The sequence below is a fragment of the Coturnix japonica genome, unplaced genomic scaffold, assembly GCF_054131305.1.
Source record: "Coturnix japonica strain WE unplaced genomic scaffold, WE-NBRP24 Scf043, whole genome shotgun sequence".
In the NCBI taxonomy this organism is placed as follows: Eukaryota; Metazoa; Chordata; class Aves; order Galliformes; family Phasianidae; genus Coturnix; species Coturnix japonica.
The window spans coordinates 3,800,203-3,814,860 of NW_028188946.1; the positions used below are offsets into that span (position 1 = coordinate 3,800,203).

Consider the following 14,658-nt stretch of genomic DNA (forward strand, 5'->3'; position numbering starts at 1 on the left):
GGTGACCAGAGCCAGACCCACGGCCGTCAATGTGGGGAGGGAGGCGGAAAGGATCAAAGGGATGATGAGGAGATGGGGGGAAACGGAGCCGGGATTGACGGACAAGGAGCTGAGGGACAGGTATGGGGTTATGGGGTTATATATGGGGTTATATATGGGATTATATGGGGTTATATGGGATTATATGGAGGGATATGGGGTTATATGGGGTTATATGGGGGGGTATGGGGTGGGTATGGGGGGGATATGGGGGGTTATGGGGTGGGTATGGGGGTTATGGGGTGATATGGGGGGGATATGGGGTGGATATAGGGGGGATATGGGGGAGATATGGGGGTTATGGGGTGGGTATGGGGTTATATGGGATTATATGGGGTGATATGGGGGGGTATGGGGTGATATGGGGTGGGTATGGGAGGATATGGGGTGATATGGGGGGGTATGGGGTGATATGGGGGTGTATGGGGGGATATGGGGTGGGTATGGGGGGATATGGGGTGATATGGGGGTGATATGGGGTGATATGGGGGGGATATGGGGTTATATGGGGTGATATGGGGTGGATATGGGGTTATATGGGGGGATATGGGGGGGATATGGGGTTATATGGGGGGATATGGGGGGATATATGGGGGGATATGGGGTGATATGGGGGGATATGGGGGGGATATGGGGTTATATGGGGGGATATGGGGTGATATGGGGGGGATATGGGGTTATATATGGGGTTATATGGGATTATATGGGGGGATATGGGGTTATATGGGGTTATATGGGGGGGATATGGGGTTATATGGGGGGATATGAGGGGGATATGGGGGATTATGGGGGGATATGGGGTTATATGGGGGGATATAGAGTGATATGGGGTGGGTATGGGGGGGATATGGGGTTATATGGGGGGGATATGGGGTTATATGGGGGGATATGGGGTGATATGGGGTGGGTATGGGGTTATATGGGGGGGTATGGGGTGGGTATGGGGGGATATTGGGGTGATATGGGGGGATATGGGGTAATATGGGGTGATATGGGGCTATATGGGTGATATGGGGTGGGTATGGGGTAATGAATGGGGATAGGTATGGGATATGGAGTGATATGGGGTGATATAGGGTGGGTATGGGGTGATATGGGGTAATGAATGGGGATAGGTACAGGATATGGGGTGATATGGGGGGGATATGGGGTAATATGGGGGATATGGGGTGATATGGGGGGATATGGGGGGATATGGGGTTATATGGGGGGATATGGGGTTATATGGGGGGGATATGGGGTTATATGGGGGGATATGGGGTTATATGGGGTTATATGGGGGGATATGGGGTTATATGGGGGGGATATGGGGTGATATGGGGGTGATATGGGGGGTTATGGGGTAATGGGGGGTTATGGGGTTATGGGGTGCTATCAGTGGGTCGGGGTCTCACCCCATAACCCCCTTTATAGGGTCATTGCTCACCTGGAGTCGCTGCCGCAGCGGGACATACGGGACAACATGAACATTGGGAGCTATGGGGCCGAGCACATCCTGCAGCGCCTGCCCCATAAGTGTGGGGCCGTCGTACTCACACACTGCAACACCGGCTGCCTCGCTACCCCCGGGCACGGCACCGCACTCGGTATGTGGGGTTAAAGGGGGGATATGGGGTTATATGGGGTTATATGGGGTTAAATGGGGTTTAATGGGGTTATATGGGGTTATATGGGGTTAAATGGGGTTTAATGGGGTTATATGGGGTTATATGGGGTTATATGGGGGATGTGGGGCTGGGTATATGGGGTTAAAGGGGGTTATATGGGGTTTAATGGGGTTTAATGGGGTTATATGGGGTTATATGGGGTTAAATGGGGGATGTGGGGCTGGGTATATGGGGTTAAAGGGGGTTTAATGGGGTTATATGGGGTTATATGGAGTTATATGGGGGGTGTGGGGCTGGGTATATGGGGTTAAAGGGGGTTTAATGGGGTTATATGGGGTTATATGGGGTTATATGGGGGGTGTGGGGCTGGGTATATGGGGTTAAAGGGGGTTTAATGGGGTTATATGGGGTTATATGGAGTTATATGGGGGGTGTGGGGCTGGGTATATGGGGTTAAAGGGGGTTTAATGGGGTTAAAGGGGGCATATGGGGTTATATGGGGTTAAATGGGGTTATATGGGAGATGTGGGGCTGGGTATATGGGGTTATATGGGGGTTAAAGGGGGTTTAATGGGGTTAAAGGGGGTTTAATGTGGTTATATGGGGTTATATGGGGTTAAATGAGGGGATGTGGGGCTGGGTATATGGGGTTAAATGGGGGATGTATTCCTAGATGTGCCTATATATCCCTATATGTTCCTATGGCCCCATTTTCCCCTATGGCCCCATTTCCCCCTATACGTCCCTATACGCCCCTATATGTCCATATACATCCCTATACGTCCCTACATCCCCTATTTCCCCCTATGGCCCCATTCCCCCCTATACATCCCTATATGTCCCTATACATCCCTATATGTCCCTATATGTTCCTATATGTCCCTATATGTCCCTATACATCCCTATCCGTCCCTATCTGTCCCTATACATCCCTATATGTCCCTATACACCCCTATATGTCCCTATACATTCCTATATGTCCCTATCCGTCCCTATACATCCCTATATGTCCCTATATGTCCCTATACATCCCTATACACCCCTCTATCCCCTATACATCCCTATACATCCCTATCCATCCCTGTCTATCCCTATCCATCCCTATACATCCCTATATGTCCCTATCCATCCCTATACATCCCTATATGTCCCTATACATCCCTATACGTCCCTATATGTCCCTATACATCCCTATATGTCCCTATACATCCCTATACGTTCCTATACATCCCTATATGTCCCTATACATCCCTATCTGTCCCTCTACATCCCTATACATCCCTATACGTCCCTATATGTCCCTATACGTCCCTATACGTCCCTATACACCCCTATATGTCCCTATACATCCCTATATGTCCCTCTACATCCCTATACATCCCTATACGTCCCTATATGTCCCTATACGTCCCTATATGTCCCTATACATCCCTATATGCCCCTATCCATCCCTATACATCCCTATATGTCCCTATGCATCCCTATACATCCCTATACGTCCCTATATGCCCCTATACATCCCTATATGTCCCTATACATCCCTATACATCCCTATATGTCCCTATACATCCCTATACATCCCTATACATCCCTATATGTCCCTATACATCCCTATACATCCCTATATGTCCCTATACATCCCTATACATCCCTATACATCCCTATATGTCCCTATACATCCCTATACATCCCTATATGTCCCTATACGTCCCTATATGTCCCTATATGTCCCTATACATCCCTATAAGTCCCTATACATCCCTATCTGTCCCTATACATCCCTATCTGTCCCTATCCATCCCTATACATCCCTATCCATCCCTATCTGTCCCTATCCATCCCTATCTGTCCCTATATGTCCCTATACATTCCTATACATCCCTATACATCCCTATATGTCCCTATACATCCCTATACGTCCCTATACATCCCTATACATCCCTATATGTCCCTATACATCCCTATACGTCCCTATACATCCCTATATGTCCCTATACATCCCTATACACCCCTATATGTCCCTATTCATCCCTATATGTGCCTATACATCCCTATATGCCTCTATCCATCCTTATCCATCCCTATATGTCCCTATACATCCCTATATGTCCCTACACGTCCCTATATGTCTCTGTACATCCCTATACATCCCTATATGTCCCTATACATCCTTATACGTCCCTATACATCCCTATATGTCCTTATATGTTCCTATATGTCCATATATGTCCCTATACATCCCCTATTTCCCCCTACGACCCCATTTCCCCCTATACATCCCTATATGTCCCTATACACCCCTATACATCCCTATACATCCCTATATGTTCTTATATATCCCTATATGTCCTTATACATCCCTATACATCCCTATATGTTCCTATACATCCCTATATGCCCCTATGCATCCCTATACATCCTTATACATCCCTATATGTCCCTATACATTCCTATATGTCCCTCTACATCCCTATACATCCCTATATGTCCCTATACGTCCCTATATGCCCCTATCTGTCCCTATACATCCCTATGTGTCCCTATACATCCCTGTATGTCCCTATACATCCCTATACATTCCTATATGTCTCTATGCGTCCCTATATGTCCCTATATGTCCCTATACATCCTTATATATCCCTATACATTCCTATACATCCCTATCTGTCCCTATACATCCCTATATGTCCCTATATGTCCCTATACATCCCTATATGTCCCTATACATCCCTATATGCCCCTATACATCCCTATATGTCCTTATCTGTCCCTATACACCCCTATACATCCCTATATGCCCCTATACATCCCTGTATGTCCCTATCCATCCCTATACATCCCTATACGTCCCTATATGTCCCTATACATCCCTATACATCCCTATCCATCCCTATCTGTCCCTATACGTCCCTATACGTCCCTATACATCCCTATACGTCCCTATACATCCCTATACGTCCCTCTATGTCCCTATACATCCCTATACATCCCTATACGTCCCTATATGTCCCTATACATCCCTATACATCCCTATATGTTCCTATACATCCCTATACACCCCTATACCCCCTATACCCCCTCTGTCCCTATAGGAATAGTGCGGGATCTTTTCTCTCGGGGTCGTTTGAGCCGCGTGTTGGTGCCGGAGACGCGGCCGTTCCTACAGGGATCCAGGTTAACGGCGACGGAGCTGCTCCATGACGGGATCCCATGTACCCTGATAACAGACAGTGCTGCTGCTGCTGCTATGGGGCACTATGGGGTACATGGTAAGGGGTTATGGGGGGCTATGGGGGGCTATGGGGGGTAATGGGGTCCCTATGGGGTCACTATGGGGGGTTATGGGGTCACTATGGGGGGATATGGGGTCCCTATGGGGGGATATAGGGGAATATGGGGGGTAATGGGGTCACTATGGGGGGATATAGGGGGCTATGGGGGGTTATGGGGTCACTATGGGGGGTAATGGGGTCACTATGGGGTCCCTATGGGATGGAGCTGCTCCATGACGGGATCCCATGTACCCTAATAACAGACAGTGCTGCTGCTGCTGCTATGGGGCACTATGGGGTGCACGGTGAGGATATGGGGGGATATAGGGGGCTATGGGGGGTTATGGGGTCACTATGGGGGGATATAGGGGGCTATGGGGGGTTATGGGGTCCCTATGGGGTCACAATGGGGGGTTATGGGGTCGCTATGGGGGGATATAGGGGGATATGGGGGGTTATGGGGTCACTATGGGGGGTTATGGGGTCACTATGGGGGGATATAGGGGGCTATGGGGGGTTATGGGGTCACTATGGGGGGATATAGGGGGATATGGGGGGTAATGGGGTCACTATGGGGGGATATAGGGGGCTATGGGGGGTAATGGGGTCACTATGGGGGGATATAGGGGGCTATGGGGGGTAATGGGGTCACTATGGGGGGCTATGGGGGGTAATGGGGTCCCTATGGGATGGAGCTGCTCCATGACGGGATCCCATGTACCCTAATAACGGACAGTGCTGCTGCTGCCGCTATGGGGCACTATGGGGTACATGGTGAGGGGTTATGGGGTCACTATGGGGTCCTAATGGGGGCCCTATGGGGGTAATGGGGTCCCAGTGGGATGAATGAAGTCCCAATGGGATCAATGGGGTCTCAGTGGGATCAATGGGGTCCCAATGGGCTCCCAATGGGATCAATGGGGTCCCAATGGGATCAATGGGGTCTCACTGGGGTCCCAATGGAATCAATGGGGTCCCAATGGGGTCAATGGGGTCCCAATGGGATCAATGGGGTCCCAATGGGATCAATGGGGTCCCATAGTAATTAATGGGGTCCCAATGGGATGAATGGGGTCCCAATGGGATCAGTGGGGTCCCAATGGGATCAATAGGGTCTCAGTGGGATCAATGGGGTCCCAATGGGGTCCCATAGTAATTAATGGGGTCCCATAGTAATTAATGGGGTCCCAGTGGGATCAGTGGGGTCCCAATGGGATCAATGGGGTCTCACTGGGGTCCCATAGTAATTAATGGGGTCCCAGTGGGATCAATGGGGTCTCAGTGGGATCAGTGGGGTCCCAATGGGATCAATGGGGTCCCAATGGGGTCCCATAGTAATTAATAGGGTCTCACTGGAATCAATGGGGTCTCACTGGGGTCCCATAGTAATTAATGGGGCCCCATAGTAACTAATGGGGTCTGTGTCCCCCCAGCGGTGGTGGTGGGCGCCGACCGCATTGCGGCCAATGGGGACACGGCCAATAAGATCGGGATGGGATCCATGGGGTCCCAATGGGATCAATGGGGTCCCATAGTAATTAATGGGGTCCCAATGGGATGAATGGGGTCTCAGTGGGATCAATGGGGTCCCAATGGGATCAATGGGGTCTCAGTGGGGTCTTACTGGTATCAATGGGGTCCCAATGGAATCAATGGGGTCTCAATGGGAACAATGGGGTCCCATAGTAATTAATGGGGTCCCAATGGGATCAATGGGGTCTCAGTGGGATCAATGGGGTCTCAGTGGGATCAATGGGGTCCCAGTGGGGTCCCATAGTAATTAATGGGGTCCCATAGTGATTAATGGGGTCTGTGTCCCCGCAGCGGTGGTGGTGGGCGCCGACCGCATTGCGGCCAATGGGGACACGGCCAATAAGATCGGGATGGGATCAGTGGGGCCCCAATGGGATCAATGGGGTCTCAGTGGGATCAATGGGGTCCCAGTGGGATCAATGGGGTCTCAGTGGGATCCATGGGGTTCCAATGGGATCAATGAGGTCTCAGTGGGATCAATGGGGTCCCAATGGGATGAATGGGGTCTCAGTGGGATCAATGGGGTCCCAATGGGATCAGTGGGGTCCCAATGGGATCAATGGGGTCTCAGTGGGATCCATGGGGTCCCAATGGGATCAATGGGGTCTCAGTGGGATCAATGGGGTCCCAGTGGGATCAATGGGGTCCCAATGGGGTCCCATAGTAATTAATGGGGTCCCATAGTAATTAATGGGGTCCCAGTGGGATCAGTGGGGTCCCAATGGGATCAATGGGGTCTCAGTGGGATCCATGGGGTCCCAATGGGATCAATGGGGTCTCAGTGGGATCAATGGGGTCCCAGTGGGATCAATGGGGTCTCAGTGGGATCAATGGGGTCCCAGTGGGATCAGTGGGGTCTCAGTGGGGTCTTACTGGTATCAATGGGGTCCCAATGGGATCAATGGGATCAGTGGGGTCTCAGTGGGATCAATGGGGTCCCAATGGGATCAATGGGGTCTCAGTGGGATCAATGGGGTCCCAGTGGGATCAATGGGGTCTCACTGGGGTCCCAATGGGATCAATGGGGTCTCACTGGGCTCCCAATAGGATCAATGGGGTCCCAATGGGATCAATGGGATCAGTGGGGTCTCAGTGGGATCAATGGAATCCCAATTGGATCAATGGGGTCTCAGTGGGGTCTTACTGGTATCAATGGGGTCCCAATGGGATCAATAGGGTATCAATGGGGTCTCAGTGGGATCAATGGGGTCCCAATGGGATCCATGGGGTCCCAATGGGATCAATGGAATCCCAGTGGGATCAATGGGGTCTCAGTGGGATCAGTGGGGTCTCAGTGGGATCAATGGGGTCCCAATGGGATCCATGGGGTCCCAATGGGATGAATGGGGTCCCAATGGGATTAATGGGGTCCCAATGGGATCAATGAGGTCTCAGTGGGATCAATGGGGTCCCAATGGGATCAGTGGGGTCCCAATGGGATGAATGGGGTCTCAGTGGGATCCATGGGGTCCTAATGGGATCAATGGGGTCCCAATGGGGTCCCAGTGGAATCAATGGGGTCTCAGTGGGATGAATGGGGAATGGGGTCCCAATGGGATCAGTGGGGTCCCAATGGGGTCCCATAGTAATTAATGGGGTCCCATAGTGATTAATGGGGTCTGTGTCCCCCCAGCGGTGGTGGTGGGCGCCGACCGCATTGCGGCCAATGGGGACACGGCCAATAAGGTCGGGATGGGATCCGTGGGGTCCCAATGGGATCAGTGGGGTCTCAGTGGGATCAATGGGGTCCCATAGTAATTAATGGGGTCCCAATGGGATCAATGGGGTCTCAGTGGGGTCTTACTGGTATCAATGGGATCCCAATGGGGTCCCAATGGGATCAATGGGGTCTCAGTGGGGTCTTACTGGTATCAATGGGATCCCAATGGGGTCCCAATGGGATCAATGGGGTCTCAGTGGGATCCATGGGGTCCCAATGGGATCAATGGGGTCTCAGTGGGATCAATGGGGTCCCAATGGGATCAATGGGGTCTCACTGGGGTCCCATAGTAATTAATGGGGTCCCATAGTAATGAATGGGGTCCCAATGGGATCAATGGGGTCCCAATGGGATCAATGGGGTCCCAATGGGCTCCCAATGGGATCAATGGGGTCCCATAGTAATTAATGGGGTCCCATAGTAATTAATGGGGTCCCATAGTAATTAATGGGGTCCCAATGGGATCAATGGGGTCTCAGTGGGATCCATGGAGTCCCAATGGGATCAATGGGGTCTCAGTGGGATCCATGGGGTCCCAATGGGATCAATGGGGTCTCAGTGGGATCAATGGGGTCCCAATGGGGTCCCATAGTAATTAATGGGGTCCCATAGTGATTAATGGGGTCTGTGTCCCCCCAGCGGTGGTGGTGGGCGCCGACCGCATTGCGGCCAATGGGGACACGGCCAATAAGGTCGGGATGGGATCCATGGGGTCCCAATGGGATCAATGGGGTCTCAGTGGGATCAGTGGGGTCCCAATGGGATCAATGGGGTCTCACTGGGGTCTTACTGGTATCAATGGGGTCCCAATGGGGTCCCAATGGAATCAATGGGGTCCCAATGGGAACAATGGGGTCCCATAGTAATTAATGGGGTCCCAATGGGATCAATGGGGTCCCAGTGGGATCAATGGGGTCTCAGTGGGATCAATGGGGTCCCAATGGGATCAGTGGGGTCTCAGTGGGATCAATGGGGTCCCATAGTAATTAATGGGGTCCCAATGGGATCCATGGGGTCCCAATGGGATCAATGGGGTCTCAGTGGGATCAATGGGGTCCCAATGGGATCAATGGGGTCCCATAGTAATTAATGGGGTCCCAATGGGATCAATGGGGTCCCAATGGGATCAATGGAATCCCAGTAGGATCAATGGGGTCCCAGTGGGATCAATGGAATCCCAGTAGGATCAATGGGGTCCCAGTGGGATCAATGGGGTCCCAATGGGGTCCCATAGTAATTAATGGGGTCCCAATGGGATCAGTGGGGTCCCAGTGGGATCAATGGGGTCCCAATGGGATCATTGGGGTCCCATAGTAATTAATGGGGTTCCAATGGGATCTATGGGGTCTCAGTGGGATCAATGGGGTCCCAATGGGATCAATAGGGTCCCAATGGGAACAATGGGGTCCCATAGTAATTAATGGGGTTCCAATGGGATCTATGGGGTCTCAGTGGGATCAATGGGGTCCCAATGGGATCAATAGGGTCCCAATGGGAACAATGGGGTCCCATAGTAATTAATGGGGTCCCAATGGGATCAATGGAATCCCAGTGGGATCAATGGGGTCTCAGTGGGATCAATGGGGTCTCACTGGGGTCCCAGTGGGATCCATGGGGTCTCAATGGGATCAATGGGATCAATGGGGTCCCAATGGGATCAATAGGGTCTCACTGGAATCAATGGGGTCTCACTGGGGTCCCATAGTAATTAATGGGGTCCCATAGTAATTAATAGGGTCCCATAGTAACTAATGGGGTCTGTGTCCCCCCAGCGGTGGTGGTGGGCGCCGACCGCATTGCGGCCAATGGGGACACGGCCAATAAGGTCGGGACGCTGTCGCTGGCGCTGCTGGCCCTACACATGGGGGTCCCGTTCTACGTGGCCGCCCCCTCGTCCTCGTGGGACCCCAACGTTCCCAATGGGGCCGGGATCCCCATCGAGGAGAGAGCGGCCACCGAGCTGACCCAGATCAATGGGGTGCGGCTGGCCCCACACGGTGAGATGGGGCTATGGGGGATATGGGGCAGGGAATCCCCTATAGATCCCCTATAGGGCTCCCTATGGGGCAATGGTTCCCTATGGGGCTCCCTATGGGGCAGTGGTTCCCCTGTTGGCCTCCCTATGGGGCAATAGATCCCCTATGGGGCAGGGAATCCCCTATAGATCCCCAATAGATCCCCTATGGGGCTCCCTATGGGACAATGGTTCCCTATGGTGCAATAGATCCCCTATAGGGCTCCCTATGGGGCTCCCTATGGGGCAGTGGATTCCTTATAGGGCTCCCTATGGGGCAATGGTTCCCCTATTGGCCTCCCTATGGGGCAATAAATCCCCTATGGGGCAATGGATCCCTATAGGGCTCCCTATGGGGCAGTGGTTCCCTATAGGGCTCCCTATGGGGCAGTGGTGCCCTATGGGGCTCCCTATGAGGCAATGGCTCCCTATGGGGCAATAGATCCCCTATAGGGCTCCCTATAGGGCTCCCTATGGGGCAGTGGTTCCCTATGGGACTCCCTATGGGGCAATAGATTCCCTATGGGGCAATGGATCCTGTATAGGGCTCCCTATGGGGCAGTGGTTCCCTATGGGGCAATAGATCCCCTATAGATCCCCAATAGATCCCCTATGGGGCTCCCTATGGGGCAATGGTTTCCTATGGGGCAATGGATCCCCTATGGGGCAATGGATCCCCTATAGGGGCAATAGATCCCCTATAGGGCTCCCTATGGGGCAGTGGTTCCCCTATAGGGCTCCATATAGGGCCATAGATCCCCTATGGGGCTCCCTATGGGGCCATAGATCCCCTATAGGGCTCCCTATAGGGCCATAGATCCCCTATAGGGCTCCATATAGGGCCATAGATCCCCTATAGGGCTCCATATAGGGCCATAGATCCCCTATAGGGCTCCATATAGGGCCATGGATCCCCTATAGGGCTCCATATAGGGCCATAGATCCCCTATGGGGCTCCATATAGGGCCATAGATCCGCTATAGGGCTCCATATAGGGCCATAGATCCCCTATAGGACTCCCTATGGGGCAGTGCTCCCCTATAGGGCTCCATATAGGGCCATAGATCCCCTATAGGGCTCCATATAGGGCCATAGATCCCCTATAGGGCTCCATATAGGGCCATAGATCCCCCATAGGGCTCCATATAGGGCCATAGATCCCCTATAGGACTCCCTATGGGGCAGTGCTCCCCTATAGGGCTCCATATAGGGCCATAGATCCCCTATAGGGCTCCCTATGGGGCCATAGATCCCCTATAGGGCTCCATATAGGGCCATGGATCCCCTATAGGGCTCCATATAGGGCAATAGATCCCCTATAGGGCTCCATATAGGGCCATAGATCCCCTATAGGGCTCCCTATGAGGCCATAGATCCCCTATAGGGCTCCCTATGGGGCCATGGATCCCCTATAGGGCTCCCTATGGGGCCATAGATCCCCTATAGGGCTCCATATAGGGCCATAGATCCCCTATAGGGCTCCATATAGGGCCATAGATCCCCTATAGGGCTCCCTATGGGGCCATAGATCCCCTATAGGGCTCCATATAGGGCCATGGATCCCCTATAGGGCTCCATATAGGGCAATAGATCCCTATAGGGCTCCATATAGGGCCATGGATCCCCTATAGGGCTCCATATAGGGCCATAGATCCCCTATAGGGCTCCCTATGGGGCCATGGATCCCCTATAGGGCTCCATATAGGGCCATAGATCCCCTATAGGGCTCCCTATGGGGCCATAGATCCCCTATAGGGCTCCATATAGGGCCATAGATCCCCTATAGGGCTCCATATAGGGCAATAGATCCCCTATAGGGCTCCCTATGGGGCCGTAGATCCCCTATAGAACTCCCTATGGGGCCATGGATCCCCTATAGGGCTCCCTATGGGGCCATGGATCCCCTATAGGGCTCCATATAGGGCCGTAGATCCCCTATAGGGCTCCATATAGGGCCATAGATCCCCTATAGGGCTCCATATAGGGCCATAGATCCCCTATAGGACTCCCTATAGGGCCATGGATCCCCTATAGGGCTCCATATAGGGCCATGGATCCCCTATAGGGCTCCATATAGGGCCATAGATCCCCTATAGGGCTCCATATAGGGCCATAGATCCCTATAGGGCCGCCCCATAGAGAGCCCGGCCGCCATCTTGTTCCCTCCCATCCAATAGGAGTCGACGTCTGGAATCCCGCCTTTGACGTCACGCCTCACGAGATGATCACGGGCGGGATCGTGACGGAGCTCGGCGTCTTCCGGCCTGAAGAACTCAGCCAGCGATTGGCTGGTTGCTGAAGAACGCGGCCAGCGATTGGCTGGTTGCTGAGGGTCCCCTCCCCCTCCCTTACTTCCGCCTCGCCGCATCCCGTCATGCCTCGCTTTTCTCTACTTCCGCTTCCGGCTCGCCCCCCCTCAAAGCGGAAGTGACGGCCCCGAAACCGGAAGTGCCGCCATTATGGCGCAGGGGAGGCCGAAAGCGTTGGAGAAGAAAAAGAAAACGGGGAAAGAGGCGGGAAAAGGGACGGGGAGGGGACCCAGGAAAGGAGGTAACGGGGGAATAGGGGAAATAGGGGGATATGGGGGGTATGGGGGGGATATGGGGGGATATGGGGGGGATATGGGGTTATATGGGGGGATATGGGGGGGATATGGGTTATATGGGGGGATATAGGGGGGATATGGGGGTAAATGGGGGGATATGGGGAGATATGGGGGGATATGGGGGGATATGGGGTTATATGGGGGGATATGGGGCGGATATGGGGTTTAATGGGGGGATATAGGGTTTAATTGGAGGGATATGAGGTTTTATGAGGGGATATGGGGTTTAATGGGGGATATGGGGTTATATGGGGGGATATGGGGTTATATGGGGGAGATATGGAGTTTAATGGGGATATGGGGGGATATAGGGTGGATATGGCGTTCTATGGGGGGATATGGGGTTTAATGGGGGGATATGGGGTTATAAAGGGGGAAATAGGGGGATATGGGGGTTTATAGCGGGGATATAGGGGGGATATAGGGTTATAAAGGGGGAAATAGGGGGATATGGGGGGATATGGGGTTTAATGGAGTTTAATGGGGTTATATGGGGGGATATGGGGGGTATATGGGGTTATATAGGGTTATACGTGATTATATGGGGGGATATGGGGGTTATGGGGGGATATAGGGGGGATATGGGGGGATATGGGGGTTATGGGGGGATATGGGGTTTAATGGGGGCATATGGGGTTTAATGAGGGGTATATGGGGTTCTATGGGGGGATATGGAGTTATATGGGGGTTATATGGGTGGATATGGGGTTATATGGGGTTATATGGGGGGATATAGGGGGATATAGGGGGGATATGGGGGTAAATGGGGGGATATGGGGTGATATGGGGGGCTATGGGGTTTAATGGGGGATATGGGGGGATATGGGGCAGTTATGGGGGATATAGGGTGGATATGGTGTTCTATGGGGGGATATGGGGCAGTTATGGGGGATTATGGGGAGATATGGGGGGATATGGGGGTATGGGGAGGATATGGGGTTTAATGGGGGGGATATGGGGGGATATGGGGTTATATGGGGGGATATGGGGAGATATGGGGGGATATGGGAGATATGGGGAGATATGGGGGGATATGGGGAGATATGGGGAGGATATGGGGTTATATGGGGGGGATATGGGGAGATATGGGGAGATATGGGGGGATATGGGGTTATATGGGGAGATATGGGGTTTAATGGGGATATGGGGGGATATGGGGTTATATGGGGGGATATGGGGTTATATGGGGGGATATGGGGTTATATGGGGGGGATATAGGGTTATAAAGGGGGAAATAGGGGGATATGGGGTTCTATGGGGGGCTATGGGGTTTAATGGGGGATATGGGGGGATATGGGGCAGTTATGGGGGATATAGGGTGGATATGGGGTTCTATGGGTGGATATGGGGGGATATGGGGTTTAATGGGGGGATATGGGGGAGATATGGGGTTTAATGGGGGGGATATGGGGTTATATGGGGGGATATGGGGTTATATGGGGGGATATGGGGTTATATGGGGGGGAAATAGGGGGATATGGGGTTCTATGGGAGGTTATGGGGTTCTATGGGGGGCTATGGGGTTTAATGGGGGATATGGGGTTATATGGGGGGATATGGGGCGGATATGGGGGATATGGGGGAGATATGGGGTTTAATGGGGATATGGGGGGATATAGGGTGGATATGGGGTTCTATGGGGGGGATATGGGGCGGATATGGGGGGATATGGGGTTTAATGGGGTTCTATGGGGAGATATGGGGGGATATGGGGAGATATGGGGGGATATAGGGGGGATATAAGGTTCTATGGGGTGGATATGGCGAGATATGGGGGATATGGGGTTATATAGGGTTATACGTGATTTTATGGGGGGATATAGGGGGGATATGGGGTTCTATGGGTGGATATGGGGAGATATGGGGGT

General features: G+C 52.5%; 1 protein-coding gene across 1 annotated transcript; it reads left to right on the forward strand.

Moving 5' to 3' along the window:
* The first annotated feature begins 1,402 nt into the window (after positions 1-1,402).
* Positions 1,403-12,707, forward strand: MRI1 (methylthioribose-1-phosphate isomerase 1). The gene is made up of 4 exons (XM_085531675.1): positions 1,403-1,625; positions 4,739-4,915; positions 9,944-10,168; positions 12,363-12,707. The coding sequence occupies exons 1-4, from the start codon at positions 1,403-1,405 to the stop codon at positions 12,482-12,484; spliced, it is 747 nt and encodes a 248-aa protein (XP_085387801.1). The 3' UTR covers positions 12,485-12,707.
* The last annotated feature ends 1,951 nt before the right edge of the window (positions 12,708-14,658 follow it).